We start from the raw sequence: 25,897 nt of genomic DNA, 5'->3' as shown, positions 1-25,897 counted from the left end.
AACAGGCTAAATTCTCTAATCAAAAGACACAGGGTATCAGATTGGATAAAAAAGCAAGACCCATCCATATGCTGTCTATAAGAGATTCATATAGACCTAAAGACACCTCCAGATTGATTGATTGATTTTAAAGATTTTGTTTATTTATTCATGAGAGACACACAGAGAAATAGAGAGAGAGAGAGGCAGAGACATAGGCAGAGGGAGAAGCAGGCTCCATGCAGGGAGCCTGACGTGGGACTCGATCCTGGGTGTCCAGGATCACATCCTGGGCTGAAGGCGGTGCTCAACTGCTGAGCCAACTGGGCTGCCTGACACCTCCAGATTTAAAGTGAGGACATAGAGTCCCATTTATCATGCTAATGGACCTCAAAAGAAAGCTAGAGTACTAATCTTCATATCAGACAAATTGGATTTTAAACCAAAGTAAGGATGAAGAGGGACACTATGTCATACTTAAAGGGTCTTTCCAACAAGAAGATCTAACAATTATAAATATTTATGCTCCTAACTTGGGAGCAGCCAATTATATAAACCAATTAGTAACCAAATTAAAGAAACACATTGATAATAATACAATAAATAGTAGGAGACCTCAACACCCCACTCACAGCAATGGACAGATAATCTAAGCAGAAGATCTACAATGAAACAAAGACTTTGAATGACACACTGGACCTGAGGGACTTCACATATATAGACAGAGAATTCCATCCTAAAACAACAGACTTCACATTCTTCTCAAGTGCACATGGGACATTCTCCAGAATAGATACATACTGGGTCACAAATCAGGTCTCAACTAGTACCAAAAGGTTGGGATTATTCCCTGCATATTTTCAGACCACAATGCTTTAAAACTTCACCCCCAAATTACTAGAACTCATACAGGAATTCAGCAGTGTGGCAGGGTAAAAAAATCAAGGCACAGAAATCAGTTGCCTTTCTCTTCACTAATAATGAGACAGAAGGAGAAACTAAAGAATCTGTCCCATTTACAATAGCACCAAAAAAAACCATAAGATACCCAGGAATAAACCTAACCAAGAAGGTAAAGGATCTATACCCTAAAAACTACAGAACACTTCTGAAAGAAATTAAGGAAGGCATAAAGAAATGGAAAAGCATTCCATGCTCATGGAATGAAGGAATAAATATTGATCAATTGTCTGTGCTACTCAGAGCAATCTACACATTCAGTGCAATCCCTATCAAAATACCGTTGACATTTTTCACAGAACTGGAACAAATAATCCTAAAATTTGTAAGAAACCAAAGACCCCGAATAGCCAGAGGAATGTTGAAAAATAAAACCAAAGCTGGGGGCATCACAATGCTGACTTTAAGCTGTATTACAAAACTGTGATCATCAAGACAGCATGGTACTGGCACAAAAACAGACACATAGATCAATGGAACAGAATAAAGAACCCAGAAATGGACCCTCAAATGTATGGTCAACTAATCTTTGACAAAGCAGGAAAGAATATCCAATGGAAAAAGGGCAGTCTCTTCAATAAATAGTGCTGGGAAAATTGGACAGCCACGTGCAGAAGCATGAAACTGACCCTTTTCTTACACCAGACACAAAGATAAACTCAAAATGGTTGAAGGACCTAAATGTGAGACAGGAATCCATAAAAATCCAGAGGAGAACACAGGCAGCAACCTCTTCGATCTCGGCTGCAACTTCTTGCTAGACATTCCAAAGGCAAGGGAAACAAAAGCAAAAACGAACTATTAGAACTTCATCAAGATACAAAACTTCTGCACAGGAAAGGAAATAGTTAACAAAACTAAAAGACAACCTATGGAATGGGAAGAGATACTTACAAATACATATTAGATAAAGAGCTAGTATCCAAGATCTATAAAGACTTTATCAAACTCTAAACTCAAAAAACAAATAATCCAATCAAACAATGGGCAGAAGATATGAACACACACTTCTCCAAAGGTGACATACAAATGGCCGACAGACACGTGAAATATGGTCAATACCACTTGGCATAAGGAAAATACAAATCAAAACCACAATGAGGTACCACCACCCCCTAGTCAGAATGGCTAGAATTAACAATTCAAGAAACAGCAAATGTTGGTGAGGATGGAGAGATAGGGGAGCCCTCTTACACTGTGGGTGGGAAATTCACGCTGGTACAGCCACTCTGGAAAGCAGTATGGAGGTTCCTCAAGTAGTTAAAAATAGAGCTACCCTATGACTCAACAATTGCACTACTAGATATCTACCCCAAAGATACAAATGCAGTGATCCGAAGGGGCACCTACGCACCAATGTTCATAGCAACAGTGTCCATAATAGCTAAACTGTGGAAAGAGCTGCGATGCCCATGAACAGATGAATGGATAAGGAAGATATGGTATCATCATGGTATCACAATGGAATATTACTCAGCCACCAGAAAGGATGAATCCTCACCATTTATACTGACATTGATGTAACTGGAGGGTATTATGCTGAGCAAAATAAGTCAATCAGAGAAATACAATTATCAAATAGTCTTACTCATATGTGGAATATACGAAACAACACAGAGGATCCTGGGGAAGAGAGGGAAAACTGAATGGGAAGTCATCAGAGAAGGAGACAAACCATGAGAGACTCTCAACTATAAGAAAGAAACTAAGTGTTGCCTGAGGGGAGGGGAGTGGGGGGATGGGGTAATTGCATCATGGTCATTAGGGAGGGCACACGCTGTGATGAGCACTGGGTATCATATGCAACCGAAAAATTACTGGCCACTACATCTAATGTAAATGGCCACTAAACTAATGATGTACTGTATATTGGCTAATTGAATTTAAATTAAAAAGTAAATAAAATACTATTATACTTTATAATGATGATCATTAGAGCTGAAAAAAAAGTAGTCCAGGAAAATAATGTGTATGGCCACTGGTACAATTAACCATTTTCCCTTTTACACCATCAATCTCCCTTCAGATATTTAAGTGTTTACTGAAAGGTTCCTTGCCATGAGATTTGAAGAATAAAAAGAAGCTTTAAAGCACGCTGTTGGTTCTCAAGGACCTTTCAGTCTCGGTAGACGGACAAGGTTTCTTCGTATAACATACAAGAATTACAGAATTCCAAAAGGCAGAAGAACTGACCTGCAGCTCCAGATGTCAGGTATGGCAAGGGAGAAGATCAAAGAACTGATAGAATTTTGATGGGAGGGAGTGGTTGGATATTCAGATGAGAGAATGTCAAGAATTTAGGGGCAAAGGCAAAAGCCGCACAGAGCAGTGTCAGTGCAAAGAATGCTTTAGATGTTAAAGATTTCCGTCCTGGAGTCACAAGAGATAAGGCCAGAATGTCACGCTGAGACCAACTTATGAAAGTTTTGAATACAGTTTTGGAGTTCGTACTTTATTTTACAAACATAAGCGTTTTATGGGAAGCTTCTGAACAAGCAGGTGGTGCATCAGACATCAGGTTAATGTTAGTTTAATAAGATGATTCTCAGAGTGATGCACAAACAAATCCCTTGAAGGAAGAAGAGACTAGAAGCAGAATATGAAGGTAAGAGGCTGTGTCATTAGTCATAGGTGTGAGCTGCTAAGGACCAGAGTCAGGTGGAAGTTAGGAATGGACAGACTGGAGGCGCCTGGGTGGCTCAGTGGTTGGGTAGGTCTGCCTTTGGCCCGGGTCGTGATCTGGGGGTCCTGGGATACAGTCCCACATGGGCTCCCCACAGGGAGCCTGCCTCTGCCCATGTCTCTGCCTCCGTCATGAATAAATAAATAAAATTTAAAAAACAAAAGAAATGGACAGAATAAATGTGCATGTGCGTGTTTTAAAAGAGCACTTAGCATATCATTATAAATGAATAATGTAATAGAAACTCCAAAGCTAAATTTGTTGATACTCCTTATTGTGGTTGAGCAAACATTAGTGGCAAGATTGTTAATGTGTCCTCTACGAGACTGATACGGGAATTCTTCATCTGCCTGATGTCATTATGAGTCCAGCCCAGTTATACTCATGTTCTCTATGTAATTTTCCAAGTAAGACATTCCCTTGAGAGCTTAGTCCTAGGAAAACTTGGTGTACTTTGGAGGAACTGGAGTATTTCCTTCCTTCTTTTCTTCCCAGGAAGCTCAGGCAATCTTCCCTGTGAGCCTGTAGGCTCCAAACCAGGCTTTCAGCTTAACCACTGCAGCTGTGTTGACTTTAGACTGTAATCTCTGTTTTCTTCTTTGTTGCTGACTCTCCTCCCCTCCCTTGTCATTACCCTTCGCTAATCTTGAGGTCTTGGTATCTCCCCTTCCCTCCGTAAGCTTCTCCAAATGATTTTTCAAAGAGACAAAGGATAAGGACATTTAATATGTGCCAATAGCTCTCCCTCCTTTGACCCTAGTGGCAGTTTACTTCCTGAGCTCCAGCACAGCCTGTCTACATCTTGCTTGTATTTTGCCAAGCCTCTGAACAGATGGCACCATCTAGCATCTCTCTTATGTCTAAACTCCAACCTGATTCACACGTGATCTTTGAACCAACGGCAGCAGCAGCAGCACCGCCTGGGAACTTTTCAGAAATGCAAATTCACGGGCCTCGCCCCAGAGTACTGAACCAGAAACTCTAGAGGTGGGGCCCAGCAATCTGGGTTTTAACTAATCCTCCAAGGGACTCAGACACATGTTGAAGCACTGCTCCAGAGAATGTGCTCTTTTCTCTCTCTCAGTCTACATGGTCCCTACCTCATGGTATCTGTCATCCATTCTGTCATCAGGGTAAATTCTTTATACACTGTTCAGAATTATTATAAATTCTTAAAGGGGCTTATCTGAGTGGTGCAGCTAATTATTACCCACACCACAGTTAGTATTTATGCGTACCCTATCTCATGATCACTGGCTGGCCTAGGCTTGAGCCATTTTTGGAATACCTGACAACACCACATCCTGTCAGTGGCCAGCTTTCCTAAAAAAACAACAGCAAAACAAACAAACAAACAAAACACAGGCTAATACTGCTTTCCTGAGAAGATGGCAACACAAAAACCAGAAAGAGGCCTGCTGTGTGCAGTATGTCTTCAGCAGAGGACTAGTGGGCTTTTTCTTAGTTGCATAATCTAGGCTTCAGAGTCCTTTTAGGAAAGACAGCCATTACTGCTTGACACCATTGGAAATAGAGATAAGGAGATTTACCTGCTCTGATAATGGAAAGTGGTTCAAGTTAGGGTTGAGATACGAAAGAGCCTCTTATAAATCATTACGTAAACCAAGATCCAATTCACACATAATATAGGTGTCATCCAGTCTATACCTTTAATGGAAATGTATTGCTAGGTGTTTACGTTAGTGTGTAAAGATACTATGCCCTTCCTTACTTTTTAAATTTTTTTTTAAGATTACTTATTTGACAGGGCAGCCCCAGTGGCTCAGTGGTTTAGCGCCACCTTCAGCCTGGGGCGTGATCCTGGGGTCCCGGGTTCGAGTCCCATGTCGGGCTCCCTGCATGGAGCCTGCTTCTCCCTCTGCCTGGGTCTCTGCCTCTCTCTCTCTCTCTCTCTCTCTGTGTCTCTAATAAATAAATAAAATCTTAAAAAAAAAAGATTACTTATTTGACAGAGAGAGAGCACAAGCAGGGGGAGTGTCAGGCAGAGGGAGAGGGAGAAGCAGGGTTCTCGTGGAGCAGGGAACCCGAGGCAGGGCTCAATCCCAGGATGCTGGGATCATGACCTGAGCAGAAGGCAGATTCTTAACCGACTGAGCCACCCAGGCACCCCCCCTTTCTTTTTTAAATTACGAAGCACTGGGGATCCCTGGGTGGCACAGCAGTTTGGAGCCTGCCTTTGGCCCCGGGGCGCGATCCTGGAGACCCGGGATCGAATCCCACGTCGGGCTCCTGGTGCATGGAGCACGCTTCTCCCTCTGCCTGTGTCTCTGCCTCTCTCTCTCTCTGTGACTATCATAAATAAAAAATAAAAATTTTTTTAAAAAATTACGAAGCACTTTATGAATCGAAATGTAGTGACAGCCTCAGACATTGGTTTTAAATCTTTAAGTTGCTTTGTTGGGGGCAAGAAGTAGCAGGGAGGGAACAGGTTTCAGTAGAAATCTCTTATTAAATTGGGGCAGAAAACAGATGGGGGGTGGTTCTTAGAGTTTTGCATGGTGATGGACTAAAGAAACAGACAAGTACTTCTGCAAAGTGGATGTGAGTTTCTAAGATTTATTCTATCATAATTTGAAAAATGCTGGCAATCCATGTAAGGCAGTTTTGTTCTACAGTGGATTAGGAATTTAAAAAAACAGAACAAATATTTATTAGGCCTTAATGCAATACTCCATTCCTACCACAAGTTTTTTTTTTTTTTTTAAAGACTCGAAGAGTGAAGGTTAATTTAACTTTTGTTATCTGAAGCAAAACCCAAACTACAAGATACTAGGTGGATAAGGGCTAAATTACATTATCCTTGATGTGCTTCTCTTGGTACATTCTTGGAACTCTCACATCTTGTGACTTTATCTACTAACTATGTAGGTCAGTGTTTCTCAGTCTTGAGTAATGTAGTGATAGAGTGCGGCAAACATTTCTTGCATTCCCTCAGTATGGAATGAAAGTATTTTTATTACTATTTTACCAAAACATGTATCAATCTAAAAATAGGCACAAACCACTTAACCTTATGATTCCTAAACAATGATAAAAAACAAATCCAATACAGAAAAGTTATAAGCCAATAGAATTTAAACTGAGTGGCGTGGAAAACGTTTAACTGAAGCAAAAATCATATTCTGAGCCTGAGCATGGTTCTGCCTAAGGTGCAGCTTTTTGTGCTTTCAACAGGTCTTTCTTACTATGAGTCACATGATGACTCAGCTCTCACCACTTCTTTATTCAAACCACTGTGAAACTATCCTTTATACACTTCCTGTGGGTTTGTGTGTGTGTGTTTGCCACAATTTGTACAAACACATCATGCGTGTATTAACTCTGCTTGTGTTATTTTCTATTTGGCAACAATTAATACAGTGCTATTGATTGTCAACTTGAAATACAAAATGAAAAGGCAAGAAATAAAATTTGGTGTGATTTGATGCAGCTGTCCAGATGGTCCCACATTTTCTTGATATTTTTATTTTTTTAAAGATTTTATTTATTTATTCATGAGACACAAAGAGAGAGATAGAGACATAGGCAGAGTTCTGATGCAGGACTCGATCCCAGGACCCCAGGATCATGACCTGAGCCAAAGGCAGATGCTCAACCACTAAGCCACCCAGGTGCCCCTTCTTGTTATTCTTAAAAAAGTGTCAAAGATATGAAGACGTGAAATCCTCGTGAAAAGATGTTTACAGGGATCCCTGGGTGGCACAGAGGTTTAGCGCCTGCCTTTGGCCCAGGGCGCAATCCTGGAGATGCGGGATCGAATCCCATGTCGGGCTCCCGGTGCATGGAGCCTGCTTCTCCCTCTGCCTATGTCTCTGCCTCTCTCTCTCTCTCTCTCTGTGTGTGTGACTATCATAAATAAATAAAAATTAAAAAAAAAAAGAAAAGATGTTTACAAATCCTCAGTAAAAACTGAGTGCCATTGTGGTGGGCACAGCTATGCCTGCCAGTTGCCCTACAAGGAAGCATGTGGTGCCCCAGCCACTAGAAGACCACATCCAGTTCTCAGTTCCTTTAAGGTTTGTTCAGCTGCAAAGAGCTGCCAAGGGCTTGGCCTCCACAGGTACCCACATTCAAGGACAGATGGAGGCAGTGGTATTAAAACTTGGCTATTTTTCCTGAACAGGGACAACTCTGATGGGTCACATATATTCCAGTCTCCCACAGACTTGGCTGAGGCTTTGTTGGCCTGCATTGTGGTTCACCTTGCCCTCCTGATCCGGCTTTCTGCCTCTCTTCCGTTAGTGAGGAACCTTAATAAACACCCTGCATGCCAAACTCCATCTTAGTGTCTGCTTCTGGAGAATCCAGTCAACAAGAATCTCTATGAGGCTCCCAGTCTAGTGAGAATACTTCTTCTGAAGCCCTGATTCTACTTGCAAGCTTCTAGTCTCCAAGCTCAGCTTTCCAGGTGTATGCTCCCACCAGAACTTGAAATTCAACAGGTCCAAAGCTGACACATAATGGATCTCTTGGGCTTGTGCCTGAGAACAACTTGTGGTTTTTTCCCCCCCCTGCTTTATAATTTATTTAATGGCACTACCATTGTATTCCCACAGGATCAAAACTTGAGAGGTAATCCTGATTTCCACACATCTTGTTCTGTAGAGTCTATTATTCATGCTTTTTAACATGGGAAGAACTTTATTCACTTCTCCAGGGATTCACTCCACTCTAAACAAGGGATCTGCTGAAATTATAATGGACACTTTCACTTTGCTCTTGGGATGTCTAGTCCCTTTAATAGTTTTCAGTTTCCCTTCTCTTCGATTCCATAAACTTTAAAAGGCACAATTTTTTTTCTCATAAAGGATACATACACAAAATTCCAACCGACAATCACCTACGTATTTTAGAGTGCAGTATGTTGGCTCACCTATTGAACAAAAGAATAATGCTTTAAGAGGTTGGCAGCAAGGGCCATGCGCTTCACTTTTCCTCCTGCAAATAAGATTAATGCAGCACAGTCATTAAAACATTAATTAAAAAAAATAAAGCAATAAATCAAAAAAATGCATTCAGTTTTCTTTTCCTCTCAATCTTTTATATTGGACTAAAGAGTAAAGAAATCCAAGTCTCAATAAATGTCAAAATAATAATTTTGTTTTGCATGGTGTGACTAAAACATGTGTGAATGTTATCAGTTTAGAGGTCTCTGAAAACATATATACTTTTTAAAGCAGTCGACTCATTGAAAAATACTGATGTTTAAAACTGGAAGTTGTGTTGTCAGTTGAAAATGAGAAACTGAGATATTTGTGAGGGAGAAATTGTCAGGAAAGCAGTAGAACATTTCCTGGCCGTGGGTGCAGTCTTGAGGATTTGTGATGGCCATGACGACTCCAGCAACCATCACCATGGCACCGACAGGAAGCATGACACAGGACATAATCTTATCTGAGTGTGTCCTCGGTTCTTCAGACAGTTTCAGATAGCATGCTGATGGAATGATAAAAATTAGTGGAGCTGCACAGAGCACGCCCTGCATATTGAAAACAAGAAATAACAGTGTTACCAGATGCAGCATTCTTTGGACAGTTTTTAAAAAAACATTTACAAAATGCATTTGTCTTTGTGCATGTTAAAAGTGTAATAGGTTTAGTTGCATCAAAAAAGGGAAGGAAAAATAACCTAAGAAAGACTTAGGACTAGGTTTTCCCCCTTCTGATGATAGATTTACAAATGAGAAGAATAAAATTATAGTGTTTCAGACTTAAGAAAAAATGATCAGAAAATAATAATTTAGAAAATAAAGTGGAAGGTAAGACCAACTTCTGGCAAACTCTTGAAACGTCCCATATTTTCAGCACATCATATTTCTTTATACTCTTATTTCAAATTGCTGAGTACTAACTGCTCAAACGTGAGTGATTTGTCATTTGTGTACAAGAGGGAATATTGAGAGGTGTGTAGGGGATATTATCATTCCTCTTTCTTGAGTTGGTGTGAACCTAGGTGCTCCTCTGTATGAGAAAAGAAAACTATCACCCCGAGGGCACTTAGCATGAAATAGCATTTCTAAATCCTCTTTCTAGTAAAACTAAACATGCTAATTACCCTAGAAAATTGATAGCACAACTAAATGACCATGACTCATTCACCCTACCCTACATTAGTTTATGGGTAAGTCCAATCTGAGGGGGAACGTCAGATTGAAAATTATGGGGAGTAGTGTTGTCTATTATAAAAATACTAAGGGGGGGCCAGGGTGGCTCAGTCAGTTAAGCCTCCACTCTTGATTTCAGCTCAGGTTGTGATCTCATGGTAACGAGATCGAGCCCTGTGTTGGGATTTGTGCCAGCAAGGAGTTTGCTTGAGATTCTTTTCTCTCTTCTCCTGCCCCTTCCCCCACTTGTATGTGCACACATGCTCTGTCTCTCAAGTAAATAAATGAATCTTAAAAAAAAATTACCATGAATTGTTGACTTCAAAGAAAAGATACTTTCCCTTTGAGGAGGCTAAATTTGCACAAGACATTTTGCAAATGAAATAATGTTAAAATTTAATGCACTTTAGGCAATATAGGCTTTTAAAATTATATTATAAATGTTAATTATATATTAAACAAAATATAACATACTATTAAGATATATTAAATATAATCATATAACAAATGGCATTTTCTTAAACCATAAACCACAAGTTTTTAAAAACAGACAATAGCAAATATGATATCGGTTTAGAATTAAAAGCAAGCTTTCCAAAAATACACGTTTTGCTATATTTGAAAAAAAATATGGAAATATGTCTATATACATAAAAGTAGAAAGAATAGTATAATGAAACCCTATATGCCTATCACCTAAGGTTTAAAAGCTTTTTGACATATTATTATTTTTTGACATATTATTTGGTAGATTTTTCCCTAGGGAAAAATCACAGAAAACTGATTTTGAAGCTGGATAACATAAAAAAACAGATTATACCTTAAAATAGTTTTAAAAGAAATATGTTCTCAATATCATCATTTACTAAGATGACTGTGTTATACTAAGTACCATCCTCATATCAGAAATACTACAACTATGATTCCAAAATTATAACTTTTTTAGCTTTTACAAAAAACAGAAGTCCAGAGAAATGACAGTTGATGGGAACACATTATGAAATGGCACTATTGAGGCACTATCTAAAAATTTGTAGAAGAATAAGAGGCATCACATGTCATGGAAGATATGTCTACGATGAGAGATAGAAGAATGAGAAAAGAGGGCCAAGCTGTATTCTAATTTAAAATATATGGACAACATAATTTTGCCATTCAAAGGGCCTATGTACGAATGAACACCCACAAAGGCACACAGATGTAAAGAATTCGCTTTCATATGGCAAGAAATGAATGAATTCTGGATTCCTTAGGCTGTATCAAAACACTTGAAACTGACACCACTCTTTAAGTTATGAAAAACACTGTGGAACCCTGTCTGTATTTATAATTATTATTATCCTTTGATTTCTTTGAAAAAATTTTGGAAACAATGAAAAGATAATTCAGATATAAATATACGTATGTGGGTGTGGGGGTGTGTATATGTATAGGAACAAACTTCTCTTCTCTTTACAGGAGCAAACATGTGAAGCTAAATTCATCAGGAACTTCGGAGTGTTGAAAGTGCTATCAGGATGAAAACCGCCACCAGCTGCTGCTAAGAAGCTGTCATCAGTCAGCATCTTGGGACACTTCCAAACCTAACTTGCTGGGCAGTCCAAAGCAATGGGTGTTCTGTTTATGCTATAATTCTTAAGAGTTGAGAAAGTAGCAATTAGTGGGAAAACTATAGCTGATGTTTGTACTGGAAGAAGTCCAGTGGGGTATCTTGTCGAGATAGCAGTTATTTTTTTAATATTTGAAGGCTCAGTCCTGCTAGAGTTTGTTGTTGGGGCCCAAGATCATCAGCAGAATGACAGAGCAGTTCCATCTATTCTATTCCCTGTAAATTCGTCGTCCTTATTTGATCTATTTAATATAGACTTGTGTGGGGCCTACATCACCGGCTTTGGGATAATTTTTGGAATTATCAGCACTGTCCTTTGATAGTAACACTATTGATGCCAGAGCACTCTGCAGTTTGCCGGAAGGAAACAACAGAAGGTGCTGAAGATTTTTACTGACAATACAAATTGGAGACTTATCTGAATTCTCCTACCAGAACAGAGACCTCTCAAAGGATGCAAGGAAACTAAAAATGAAACAAAAGAATGCTTACACATCTTCAAAGTTTCGACTCTGTAATCAATTTGGATTCATGAAATGTATTCCTATACCTTCAAGAGAAACTCTTCCCTAACTCAGGAGGTCTTTGGCAGCCTGGACTATGCCTTGCCCACCCTGATGACTGTATCTCTCTCTAGGTGGGCTTGTGCTGGGTAATTGGCTTGCCTGCTTCCTTGTACTTTAAGATGTTTGTCGGGCTGGTACTTTTCTCTTTGTACTGCAAGTAAAAAACCCATAGGGCCCAATTACTGGAGATGCCTCTTTTCTCTAATAGCAACATCAGTGCCCAGATCCTGGTTTCTTAATACCAAGAATGGGACTTCTGTTTATTTTTATTTGCTTCTAAGATGAATCCTTTAAAACTGAGGAACTGCAGTTCCTTCGGAAAATATGTCACTGTTGCCTACTGCCATGAAAACAATGAAATAAAAGGGAAGCTAAGCTCTAAGTGGGTTTTGCTTTTTTATTAAACAATGAATATGACCTCAAATAATTTATCCTGCATTATTTTAGTCATAGTAAGTAATAGCATTTCCCCGACTTTGCAAGTTGAAGATGTGATTCTATTACGCATCTCATCATTGAAGATCATTATTCTACTCAGTGATGATTCAGATGCCACAGTAGAAAAGAATTCTTAGAGCACAACTGTTAATGAAGATAAAAGCTATTAGCTAAAAATGAAATTAGTTGGAAAATTTTCAGCTCCATGTTACTTCATCTCCTGGTATTTGTCTTAACCCATTTTGAAAGTCTAACCAGGGACTCCTGTGTGGCTCAGCAGTCGAGAGTCTGCCTTTGGCTCAGGGTGTGATCCCAGAATCCGGGGATTGAGTCCCACATCAGGGACTGAGTCCCACATCAGGCTCCCTTCAGGGAGCCTGCTTCTCCCTCTGCCTGTGTCTCTGCCTCTCTCTCTGTGTCTCTTATGAATAAGTAAATAAAATCTTAAAAAAAAAAAAGTCTAACCATATATATTATGGATTACTCTTAACCTCACCTATACATAAACTCAATGTGTAGGTTTTTACCTTAAAAAATGGATGGAGAAATGAACCTACTTATTTTACATAATTTAAAGCCTTCTACTTAGGAAACCTTAGGCTAGCGTGATGATTAAAAATATGGGCTATAGGGTCTGAAAGCTTGTGTTCAAATCTTGATTCCTCCACTTACAGCTAGTGTGAACTATTTAATCACTCTGTTTAATCATTCTGTGCCTCAGTTTCTTCATTTGTAAAACTAATACAGATTAAGGCAGGTAACTCATGCAAAACACCTGGCACAGAGTAAATAATCAATACAAGTTAGCTCACATTGTCATTCTGAAGTGGAAAACAGCATGCTTTAGGTACTTCTAAAGTGTTGCATGATCCAGCCTACATTAGTTACAGAGAGAAATGATGCCTCATCTGGTTCTATTAAGCATGATGAATGTCCACAGGAAGGGAGCTGAGTGAAAAATCTGAATATGTTGTGCATGCCAAAAGACTTTTGTTGATTCGAAAAACATATGCTCAGATGATCCATAAAACAATGGAGATCCTAAAAAAAACAAACAATGGAGATCCTATATTTTATATATTTCTATATTTTATTACATGCTCACAAAATGCCTTGTTTTGTTTGGTTTGGTTTGGTCCATCTCAGTTTTTCTTTCCTTTTTAAAACTTTTTATTTAAATTCCAGTTAGTTAACATACAGTGTAATGTTAGTTTCAGGTGTATGATATAGTGATTCACCACATCCATACATCACTCAGTGCTCATACACAAGTGCACTCATTAATCTCCATCACCTGTTTAACCCACCCCGCACCCACCTCCCCTCTGGTAACCATGTGTTTGCTCTCCATAGTTAAGAGTCTATTTCTTGGTTTGCCTCCTTCTCTCTTTTCTTCCCCCTTTGCTTGATTTTTTCCCCTAAATTCCACAAATGAGTGAGATCAGATACAATGATTTCTATAGTATAGTATTTCTATACTATTTTCATCGATGTTGTTGCCAACGGCAAGATTTCATTCTTATTTATGACTGATACAACGTAAGAGGGTTCTCCTTTCTCCACATTCTTGCCAACACCTATTGTTTCTTGTATTGTTAATTTTAGCCATTCTGACAGGTGTAAGGTGATATCTCATTATAGTTTTGCTTTATATTTCCCTGATGATGAGTGATGTTGAGCATCTTTTCATGTGTCTTTTGGCCATATGTATGTCTTTTGCCCATTTTTAAATTGGATTATTCATTTCTGGAGTGTTGAGCTTTTTTATGTTCTTTATATATTTTGGATATTGATCCCCTATCAGATATGACATTTGCTAATATCTTCTCCTATTCCATAGGTTGCCTTTTAGCACTGTTGATTATTTTTTTCTCTGTACAGATGCTTTTTATTTTCATGCAGTCCCAATAGTTTATTTTTACTTTTGTTTCTCTTGCCTCAGGAGACATATCTAGCAAGAAGTTGCTATGGTTGGTATCAACTGGGATACTGCCTGTGTTCTCTTGTAGGATTTTTTTTTTTTTGCCACATTTAGATCTTTAATACATTTTGAATTTATTTTTTGTGTTTGGTGTAAGAAAGTGGTCCAGTTTCATTCTTCTGCATGTAGTGGTCCAGTTTTCCCAACACCATTTATTGAAGAGACTGTCCTTTTCTGGTTGGATATACTTTCCTTCTTTGCTGAAGATTAATTGATCATATAATTATAGGCTCATTTCTTTAAATCTAGGTAATTGTCTTGGTTATTAGATCATAAAGACAACACTCTTATTTAATTGTCTTTTTATGAATATCTATATAACCAGGTTTAAAAAAAATCCAAGGATCTAGAATCATGTTTTAAGATTTTAAAAATAGTCTTCCACAAGCAGCTCAGATTTTACCTTTATAACAGACATTCACACAATATTCTTGTCTTATTTTTCTGCAATACCAGAATTCTGTCTTAATCATAAAAGATTTTAAATATAAGTACAAAAGGGAATATCTAATGTAATTAAGTGCATACAATTTTGTTGTGCAGGCATCAGAGAGATAAGCAATTAACAGAAAGTTATGGTAAATTTACAAAAATATGTCATTACTGAAAAATAAGCAATATCTATGTGCTTGCTTAACTTAAAGGGAATAAGAAATTATTAAGCTATCAACATATGGTTAAGTGATCAGACAGTAAATAAACATATATTTTTTCATATCAAAATTCCACAATATTAAAAAAATTCCACACAACCAAATAGGAACTCAAATGAGACATTTAACAAAGTAAGAAATAACGGAGCTGGGAATCATTATGTTGATCATATCCTCAGCACAGATGAAAGATTACTATCACTGTCAATGCCATCAATTTTTGGTGACACTTAATATCCTGGTGCTATACTAAGAAAAGTCTTTTATGTCCAGGAACGTTTGTAGAAAGGGTTCCTGATCTGTGGTCCCAAGGGGCAATTGGCCACGCAGTACTTTGAGCACGGTGTCCTTTGCACTGTGCCACATACTGTGGAGGATGGACAAGGCATCTCAATACCATTCTTGTCTTCAAAGAACTTACTCTCTGGTAGGGAAGGCAAGCTTGTGGACAGCCCAAACAGTACACGATACATGATAACAATACATAAATCAAGTTACTTCATTAAGATAGCAGTCATCCACTTACATAGATCAAGGTTCATTCACAGTCATTTCACATTCCAACCTATCAGCCTTTGGTCTATGCAAAATTGAGAAGTAGGCGAAAGTTACTTTTGATATTTATGCATCTCTCTTATGAGCTTTCTTTCCATTGTTGGTGGAATAGATGATTCCCCAGGCTCTTCTGGTTTTGGAAAATTGCCTACTCCCGACTTTTTACATACCCTGCTACAAGAATATTCCCAAGAGTGTACTGACTGAATCTCCCACTGCTTTTGTCTGGAACTTCAAATCCAGATGGCATCTAGAGGGAATAGTGGTGTGAGCACAGACAGTAATACTTTCACATTTTCCTCAACTCTCAGTGGAGTGAATACATAATGACTTGGGATCCCACTTATAAAAGTCTGCCCTCCCTGTGGTGCATAATTAATAAATGCTAAGCGGTAGGGTTCTGAGTAGAAATTCCATAAGGATTGTAGAAGAGGAAGATTAACAACTCTAAAGTGGTAGATCCATTTCTATTCATTTCTCCCCAGATGGCATCATTGTCCCACCAGGGAGTCATTTTTGATGTGTCCTTCTATCTCCCTTTGTCACCATGTCCTGTTAATCTTTTCTCATAAATGTCTTTAGGGAATCCATCTCTTTCCTTTCTCCATGACATACATAGCAGTTGAACTTTTCGTGTTTATTTGTAAGATAGTATGATCCATGAAAGCATGGATCCTTTGATTTCCTCCCATCATTGTATCTCAATTATATAGTAAGAATACATATTTGATCAACAAATAAAGGAGTTAAAAGTCACACTAGATCTTAAATCTTTGTAAGATTTTTTTTTTAAGATTTTATTTATTTATTCATGAGAGACACACACACACACAGAGGCAGAGACACATGTAGAGGGAGAAGCAGGCTCCATGCAGGGAGCCCTACATGGGACTGGATCCTGGGTCTCCAGGATCAGGCCCTGGGCTGAAGGTGGCGCTAAACCACTGGGCCACCGGGGCTGCCCTTCTTTGTAAGATTTAGATAGAAATGAAAGGAAAATAACAACTATAGGAAAGAATAAACATAAGCCAAAGGATAAAAGAAATAATATGGCTTACTCATAGGCCAAAAATAAGATTGACCAGAGCTAACGGTGGATTGGGAGAAGTAAGTGGTAAATAACTTTCCATAGAAGGCATAGGATCAGATTATGGAGGCAACAGAGATTATTCTTGCTCTGGGAGGATAGTGGAGATGTTTAAGCATTGTCATGATAACCTGGAAACAGAACTTAAATATGTGCTAGTTGAAGCAAAAAAGACAGTATTAATTCACATGTGATCTGACAAGGACTTAGATTTGTGAGATAGTGGTAGAGATTATGAGGGAAAGATCTAGAAAGGGAAAAGAAAATATTTTAAAGAAAAAGAACTCAGGCTATGGTAAGTGAATGTAGGGTATGGATATAATTTCTTTATTCACATGTATTTAATGAATCTCTCTAGACCCATTTTTACTTAGCAACTTCCAGATCCACTTAATATATCACTATTTTTTAGTAATATTTATGTATTATAGAAAATAGAGTATGAAAAAGTGCTCCAAACCAGGGTGTCTCAACCTCAGCACTATTGACATCTTAGATTGGATAATCCTTTATAATGGGGGCTGCCCTGTGCATTGTGGGGACTTTAGCAGCATCCTTAGCCTTTCTCAATAAATGTCAGAAACACCCACCTATCCACCTGTGACAACCAAAAATGTTCCCTGAGTGAGGAGGGACAGAATTTTCCCCATTGGAGAACGACTGCTCTAAAAGTGGATAGTCATCGTAATATTTATGATCACATAACAAACACATTTTCATTTCATTTCAGAAAGAGATACCTCTGTTAGGGAAAATACATCCTTTGTTAAACATAAACATGATTTTTAAAGGGATTTTTAGAATGGAAGATGTAAATCTTTAAATGTACTTACACTGAGTTCTAAAACTCTTCCAAGGCAATCAATCAGCAATGACATAAGCATGGCTACAGTAATGATAGCCACTGTTATAATAATGTGGAAGACCAACGGAAGATTCCCACCAAAAAACACATTGGCAATTACCTGCCAAATAAACACATTATTTAGAGAGGATTCTCAGAGGCATGCAGGACTTATTAAGAAACTATATCATATTATAGCACTTAGGACTGTATAAAACACTACCAATAAGGCAATCAATCAAATCTTAAGCCATATGAATATCCTATCTTTTCCAAAGTACTTACACATAGACAAACACACATCTGAAAAATGAGTAATCTTTGCTGAATTTTTAAACAGGCAGTAAGATTATATTACAGACCCAACACATGGCATATAATGTGTAAAGACGCATATTTCTCAAGTGTGAGAAAGATCCTGGGAAGTTACCTTATAAGGTATTTGACTGAGTTCAAGGTTGCCACTAAAAGAAACTATGGTTGCTATTTAGATTTTTAGAATGAGAGGAGATTGGAGAGAGTCAACCAATCTAAGAAAACAAATAGTGATCAATTTACGACTGGATAAAAAAAATAAATCAAATAGAATTTAGAACTAGAAGGAGCTTTAGTTACCTAAATCGATCTTTCTTAGAGTTACCAGCTTCATAGTAATCCTGAAAAGTCCTTTTGGCTTAAGGTAGGGCTTGAAACATGAGTAGGATTTACAGCAGAATTAGAGACTGAGGGAAGAGAATGAAAAGAACAAAAGAGGAAAGAAGGACAGGAAAGATACCCATGGAAGACTAGAAGGAGACGACCTGAATAGGGTCGACTCCATGCGAGAGTTGGAAACTCTGAGACAAGAGTTGGAAATGGTCAGGGAAGGTCAGATGCAGGGGTACCTTAAGAAAGCCAACCCTCCAAGCTGTTACTTATCTAACGTTCCTCACAGACTGGACACTTCCATAACCCTGCTAATAATTACCAGGAATACTAATAACTTACTCATTTATGGTTCTACAACTGGTGATGTTTTTCAAATATTTAAAATTCATTCTTATGGAAGTCTCTAATATATGATTATAATAGAAAATTACTGAGTGTAGCAGGCTAGTGAGAGATAGTCGTTAGGGATATGGACAGGCTTTTTGGCACCCTCGTATGTGGATGGCTTCTTTACCAAAATGGCTTTGACTGTGTTTGTGCTCACTCTGTGTGTGTGTGTGTGTGTGTGTGTGTGTGTGTGTAGAAAGGAGAGAAAAAGAAAGTGAAGGAGTGAAGTATATTTGAGGTTCCTCTGCCTGGTATTTGCAGCCATGGCAGAGATCTTGATTTAGTTCTTTCTGTCATGGCAGCTAGAGAGGAAACACAAGTTCCAAGTACTAGAGACATAAGCTGTGCAGGTGGAGTGTCTCGGATGGTCCACAAGCAGTTCACCAGAAACCACATGAGAATGTACCACCTGTTACCACTGATCTATACAGATCACATTTGAACCCAAAATACTGGGCAGAGGCTAAAATAAAACTATTTCCTCATCTGACAACAGCAAAAATATTTGAAGGTTCTTAGATTTTAAAAACCTTCAAAAAGTAAAGTTCAGTCTACTTCTCCCTTATATTGAAGGTGGAGAACTGGCCTGTGGGTTACACATTTGTAGGTGAGGACAAGTGCTAATTCTAAAGGATATACACAGGGCCCAACACTTCCTTTTCCCTTCCACTGAGCAGTTCCTTACCCCCAGAACTGGCATAAGGTAAGCACTGGGCTTCCTCTAGAAGCCTGCCTATTAGTGAGTGTATTTAAAGTTCTGGAGGCATTTCACTTCACACATTAGACCCATTCACATCCGCACTATGTAAACAGCCTCTAGGAATAGATCCTAAAACTAAGCCCTTTTCAGTGCAATTGCTGAAAGAACCACTGTGGAGCAGGATCATGCTTTTCTGCTGACTGTACAGTAGATTTTTCGCTGACTGTATAAGGGATTCCGACAAGCCATGTTATCCAGCTTTATGCAAAAAGAATGAGTTCTTTTTCACTTAATCATCCTTCACAAATCCATACATATTGTAGAAATATATCACAAATATATATACGTGATATGCTATCTCCAGTATTTTCCATGGTATAAAAATATAAATATATAAATGAAATATATCTGTAAAACTAGTGGCTTAAATTGAATCTTGGTTTTCCATGGACAATAAGATATTTCTGTTTTTTAAAAATAACAAAACTGATCAAAAATCTATTCAAAGGTGCCTTTAATACATGTTGACTTACAAAACATCTTAGCAAAAGGACAATGTTGTAAAACATGTTTTGAGTCCTAGTACTTAATTTCTTTGTAAGAATGCTTTTAACAAAAAACAACTTAGTTTGGCTCTATTAAAAGCTGGCATTCATTTTGGAATGCAGTTGTATAAATATTTATACTTATGCTAATATAAACTAAAGCACCAAACATGATCTGCAAATCCAACTTCTGAAAAAAATAACTTGTAAATTTGAATTTGAATATAAATTTGGATATAAATTTATCTTTAAACTGGTCAAAAAAGAAAATTTTATAAATAATATTACCTGTCATGCACTTGTGAATTTGCAGAATTAAATTAATTACAAATCTTCCTAAATTAAATGGAGTGGAGGGATCAACTAGGCAAAATGTTGGAAAGGAACCGTGCTTACCTCTCTAGTTACAAAGCATTCAATGGGGTACGTTAAAATGACAGTGACTCCATAACAGAACCTTCCAAATGTTACCAGGTCATCATTTCTGCAGTAGTTTTCAAATAAGTCTCCTAGAGAATAATATAAAATAGATTTATTTCAACTGACTATTTGAGATAAATATCTAACAGACAGTAGATATTTATTTAGAAGCTCCATAAACTCCATTAATAGAATAAACTGCCAAGCCTATATGTAAGTTTTTTGCTTTCAATAACTATATAATTATTGACTGATATTAAAACTAGTACATGTTTGACTTGAGATGAATTCATCAGTGATGGTTTTTCTCTTACTCTCGTTGTTTGTTTTCAGTAGATCTGCCTTAAATTTGTATCAACTTCTGAAAAATACTTTCATCCATTGTCTTCCCACACCTGAATCAACTCCCTAAATTCTTGTGCACTAGTTTTATAAAGTTGCTTCTGGTCTTTGTTTCTGGTAAATAAGCGACATAGTTATTAAAAAAAAAAAAAAGTCTGTTAAAATAAACAAATTTCCTTTTGAAATGTTATTCTTAGATCAAGGGCAATCCTGAAAGGAAGAGTAGACTAGTACATCTGGGGGGGGCTGAATTTCCTGCATATCATGCTATAGGGTTTAATCACAGACCTAGGGCCATGGCAAGGATTCACCTTTCATTCATGGTTTCTGATGAACCTGCATGCAAGTGCCCTGATTCAAAACTGTGAGAATATAGTTATTTCCAAGGAAAAGCATTATATGTAATTATTTCCAAACTAAACAATGGACCAGGCATACCTGGAACCAATTCTTATTTAGAGACTATTTTCTTAGACATCAATGAAAAAATAGAGGGATCTAATGAGGGCCCAGAAGTCATATCAGCATAAAGTTTCCCAATACTGAAACAAACAATATTTGGACCTGTTTATTTCCTGAATATATAACATGTTTACATTTTAAATTTTGGGTCATGTTTTCCAATTAGACTGAATAGAAAAATCAGATCAAATTCATACATTACTATACTGTATAAAAAGAAAACAGAAGGGGTGCACCTGGGTGGCTCAGTCTGTTAAGTGTCTGCCTTTGGCTCAGGTCATGATCCTGGAGTCCTGGGCTCAGGTCATGATCCTGGGGTCCTGGGATTGAGTCCCACATCAGGCTCCCTGCTGGGTGAGGAGTCTGCTTCTCCCTCTCCTGCTGCCCCTCCCATCTCTACTAGTGTGCTGTCTCTCAAGTAAATAAATAATCTTTAAAGCAAAACAAAAACTATACTTCTGCCTTTTTTTTCATGAAAAAGCGAAATGACCCGCCTCTGCCAAGACTTATTTTAATGACTCTTCTCCCCTCCCCTTGTCAATTAGAACAAGTGTACATTACTTTGTAGGGTCCCTTCCCAGCAGTAAGGGACTAAACCACAAAGCAGTCACGGCAGAGACCTGCTTCAAGGTTGACTGAAGAGACTCTTACCACTCTGAGAAAAGAAGACAGAAGGTCCCCATTCACTAACCTTCCATAAAAAGTGTGTCCTGCACCTTTTCCAAAGTGGTTGAAAACGTCAAGAACAACCTTGAGTTCTTCACTGTCTCACAAGCTAAAACTGATCTACTCAAAGGGACAAGAAAAGAAGCATGCAGTTTGCACAGGTAAGAACAGATTTCCCTAAAATGAAACGGCCTGAAGAAACAATGTCAGCTTATTCCAGCTTGAGTCTATTTTCGGGAATTATAGCTAGATTAAAAAGAAAAAAAAAAAAGCTCCAACCCAAACCAACCTGTCAGCTTTGTTGTATAAAGATTTAATTACATCTAAGCAATTACCACCAGTAACAACATTAGGAAGGTGTGACTAAGAAAAAGGGTTTATGTCTTACAGGGAAGGCATTTAAAAACCAAGGTTTTGTACAGACGAGCCTGCAGGCCATTCGCCTTGGCAAAGGATGCAGCAATAGCAATACGTGGCAATGTTTTGAAACACAATTTTTATCAAGACTTTCATGGTCACTTCATTACCGCATTCTAATGGCACATGCATGTATTATATTTTTGATGGCATTGGAATTATGTTAAACACTTTGTTTTGTTGTGTTTTTTAATTTTTATTTTTTTGTATATTTTTTAACACTTTGTTTTGAAGCCACTTTTACTTTTTTCTTTGTACCTTGAGAAATCTCTGCCTATAATCATAGTCACCTCTGTTTGAAACAATACACCCAAGAGTACCTAGTATCATCTGCAAAGTAAGCGAAGAGGAAGTGGAGGATAAGAGACAGCTTTTAATGAGTCACACTTGACCAAAGTGGGGTAGACTGCAAGAGAGAATAGAAAGAAAAATGAACTGCAAGTCAGAAGACTTGTTTTCTACTTTGTCACCAGCCAGCTTGGGCAAGTTCCTTCACCTCTTTGTGTTTTAAGCAGGGGGTAGAACTAGTTATTCCACTTACCTTCATAGGGTTGTTTCAAGGTCAAATGAGATAATAGACCGGCAAAAGCTGTGACATGTTTGAGTCACGGCATTTAGCGGGCTGTCGGATTACCCTGGCTATTAAACTACACAGAGGAGTGAGGGCAGAAGTGAGTCAAAGGAAGCAGAAGCAATAGCCACTCAGTTGCTGTGCCTGGGTGAACAGAGAAAAGAGAAAAAAATTCAGTGTGGGGTGGTGTCGTGGGGGTGGAGGGGAGAAGGGGTGAGGCCCGTGTTGTGGGAAAGATGATGTTTTGTGTTTAAGGCAGGAATGGGATAACTAAGTAGGAATGTCCTGCAGGCAATAGGCTGGAGATGAAAAGAAAGGTCTGGACTAGAGTTTAAAACAACGACAATCTCCAGAGAATTAGTTGAGGGAAAAGAAGGCAGCTTGCCTGAGCCAGTTAATGGGAGGTGGGGGGAGAAGAGGAGAGAAGGTAGGAGAAAGAAAAGGGCCATCACACAGAGAGAAAAAAAAATACTAACAGAGGGAATGATGATATGGTCGTGCTCTTTCTCCTATGGGAGGAGAGACCGGATATTCAGGACTGTTAAGTGATTCACAGAGGTGCATGAGAATCAGAATCAAGAAGATTATTCACTTTGAAGAGTGGGAGGATGCTGGTATTTCTGAGAGTGAAGCTGCAGCAGAGCGGTGGAGAGGGAAGCCAGATTTCAAGTGCTTTTAAGTGAAAGCAGGGAAGAAGAGAGAAAGAATGAACTACCGGAATAAGTTCAGCAGTTTAAAAAGGAGAAAATCCGAAAAACAGAAGGAGCTGGGGTGGGAAGGTAGAGGAGAGAATGGATACAGGAGATCAGTGACGCTTTGAAGTGGAGCACTGGGTATAATGGTACCCAAAACGAGGAGCAACAGAACCACCCCATGCAAATAACAAAACGTGATGAGAGCTCAATGTCTCATTTACCTTGGGTGAAGCCAGTAAATGTCAAGTATCCACAGGCAGCAAAGAGAATACTGATAAATACAGAAGCCAAGGTAGACACATGGATGATGCGGGACCACTTAGCTACTGTGGGGTCTTCCAAAGAACCATAAACTAAGAAGCAGTTATGGTGGCAAATAAATGCTGCAATACAAAAAAAAAAAAAAAAAAAAAAAAAGAAAAGAAAAGAAAAAAAAGAACACCATTAAAGCAAAAAATTGCAGGATTTTTTTTCTCCATTGGTGCCCGCAGTTCTTGGTTGGTCGTGCTGCTTCAAAGAATGAAGAGGTAGGCCAGACAGAGTGGTGGGCAGCAAAGCAAGGTTTATTGAGCAATAGCAAAGTCCCCCCAAGGAGGGAGGGGACCTGGGAAGTTTGCCATCAGAGTTTCTAAATCAGGGGGGGTTTATGGGCTTGTTGGAGGGCTGTTTTAATCTGATTGACCTACCTGAGCCTGTCGTCCAATCAGGTTTTTGTCATCTATCTATCACATGGGAAAGGGTGGAGGGCTCCTTGCAGGGTGGTGTAAAATCCTTTAAGGGTGGTTTCCTCTTAGAGCTGGGGCCCTTTGGCCCTGCCTGCCTGCCTTCCAACTATCCTTCATCACAAGCACTAGGGTTCTTTTTAATTCTGAAAATTCAAGAGGCATATGCGACTTTGGAATGCTGCTGAACTGAAGTTCAAATACATTAATTTACTAGCTACATCAGAAAATAGAAAATAACTTTTTTTAACAACTTCAGGAATGAGAAATTTCACTCACATTAGGCTCATGTGGTCTCTTCATGTCACTCTTGATAGAAACCAGGCCTACCCAACTTTCTCTCCCATTTTCCATTTCCTAGTGGACTTCCAATTGTAACGGAAATCTAAACAGCACTATATTTTCAGTCCATGACTTCCTTTCCAATCTGGGATATAACAGAGTGGCTTTAGACATCTGGCCAATTTGTAATACTTCATGTACAAGGTTTTGAATAAGCACATAACACTTGCTAAATTTTCAAGTTAAGAAACACAAGATGACTGTAATGAGTTTTCTGCATGAGGAAGAAACTTGTCCAAATTAAATCAAATTCTAGTGATGAGTGAGAAAAGTTTGAGCCTAATTTTATGTTGGCACAAACTGGATCATATGCTGTTAATAGGAAGTCTAAAACTTAGGACATCTGCTCTCCAGACACAAATATGAAACTTTTTCATTATACCGAAGACTCCATATTGAGAAAGGGCCTTTGAAATCATATACTCACCAAATGACATGACACCAAGCGCCTGAATGGCATTGGGCTTTGCAAATACCCAAGCATCTTCTGTTTTTGGTCTAGAAGATAAATCAGGTAATTTAGTGAGTGATCAAACAAACGCAAGCCTAAGCATGTTGGAGAACAACAAATGGTGTCACAATAAAAACTGAGTATCTTGAGGTCAGAAATTAAAAGGGGCCCTCATTAATCTTCCTTAATTATAAATAACTTCCCAGGAACATACATGTTATGGTTACCTCAGTTCTCTAAAAATGCATACTTGGAAAGACTTTATTTTTACATATTTAAAAAATCCACTGACTACTTAATTTTGTGACTTTATTTACTCACCAATTTAACAACAAATATTTGTATGCACTCATCATTGAAGATTGAGGGAGATACAAAAATCAATGATGCAGGGTTCCTCCTCATGGTTAACCAATGCTTCCTTCATTCCCCTTTAACTCATTCTCCAGGTTCATCCGACTCAAGGGAAATTCATAGTTGGGACTACAGTTTCACCGAAGAAGGTGGACGTGAACTAGTATTAATTGAGGATGTTTTTAATTGTATTCTGGGAATTACCCTATGACATCTCAATCTTCACAGTGACACTTAAGTATTATTGTTACTATTTAATACATTAGGAAAGTTAGGCTCTGGGTGGTGATAAAATTTGTGGAGCTTCCACAGATTATAAGTGAAGAAGATGAGATGTGCTGTCCATCCCCGGATCTCTTTCACACTGAACTGTCAGTGACTTCAATTCCCACCTGTGGAAATACTTTTCAAAGACGTTTTGGAAATACATGAATTTAAATTAACTGAAGAATTGTATTTCTTAATAGAATTAAAAACATTTGCCTGCTTGTCTTTGGCAGAAATTGGTCTCCCTGAATAATGGTCAAAAGTTTGGTTCTGAGATCAGACAGCTTGTGTTAGTCTTCTGGCTCCTTCTACCTATCAACTGTGCGATCTTAAGCAAGTATTAAACCTTTCTGTGCTTCAGTTTTGATATCTAGAAAATAAGGGTTATGACAGTAGTACATAATCCATTGAGTGTGTGACCTTAATATT

At 38.3% G+C, this 25,897-nt stretch overlaps 1 protein-coding gene and 1 long non-coding RNA gene across 2 annotated transcripts in view; one reads left to right on the top strand and one right to left on the bottom strand.

Moving 5' to 3' along the window:
* Window positions 1-12,823, top strand: part of LOC129498406 (uncharacterized) — a 41,420-nt gene extending 28,597 nt beyond the window's left edge. Inside the window, exons 3-4 of the long non-coding RNA XR_008662124.1 lie at window positions 2,966-3,151; window positions 11,205-12,823. This is a non-coding gene — a long non-coding RNA (uncharacterized LOC129498406). The remainder of the gene's footprint in view (window positions 1-2,965; window positions 3,152-11,204) is intronic.
* The window catches only part of SLC38A11 (solute carrier family 38 member 11), a 52,310-nt gene continuing 35,177 nt past the window's right edge, over window positions 8,765-25,897 (bottom strand). Inside the window, exons 6-10 of the mRNA XM_055307738.1 lie at window positions 24,824-24,894; window positions 23,554-23,715; window positions 20,156-20,268; window positions 17,469-17,600; window positions 8,765-9,122 (exon numbers count right to left, since the gene is read on the bottom strand). Coding sequence (XP_055163713.1) covers window positions 8,829-9,122; window positions 17,469-17,600; window positions 20,156-20,268; window positions 23,554-23,715; window positions 24,824-24,894 — 772 coding nt within the window. The 3' untranslated portion in view covers window positions 8,765-8,828. The remainder of the gene's footprint in view (window positions 9,123-17,468; window positions 17,601-20,155; window positions 20,269-23,553; window positions 23,716-24,823; window positions 24,895-25,897) is intronic.

The sequence above is a fragment of the Nyctereutes procyonoides genome, unplaced genomic scaffold, assembly GCF_905146905.1.
Source record: "Nyctereutes procyonoides isolate TBG_1078 unplaced genomic scaffold, NYPRO_anot_genome, whole genome shotgun sequence".
Taxonomy (NCBI): Eukaryota; Metazoa; Chordata; class Mammalia; order Carnivora; family Canidae; genus Nyctereutes; species Nyctereutes procyonoides.
This window is presented reverse-complemented; position numbering and strand designations above follow the sequence as displayed.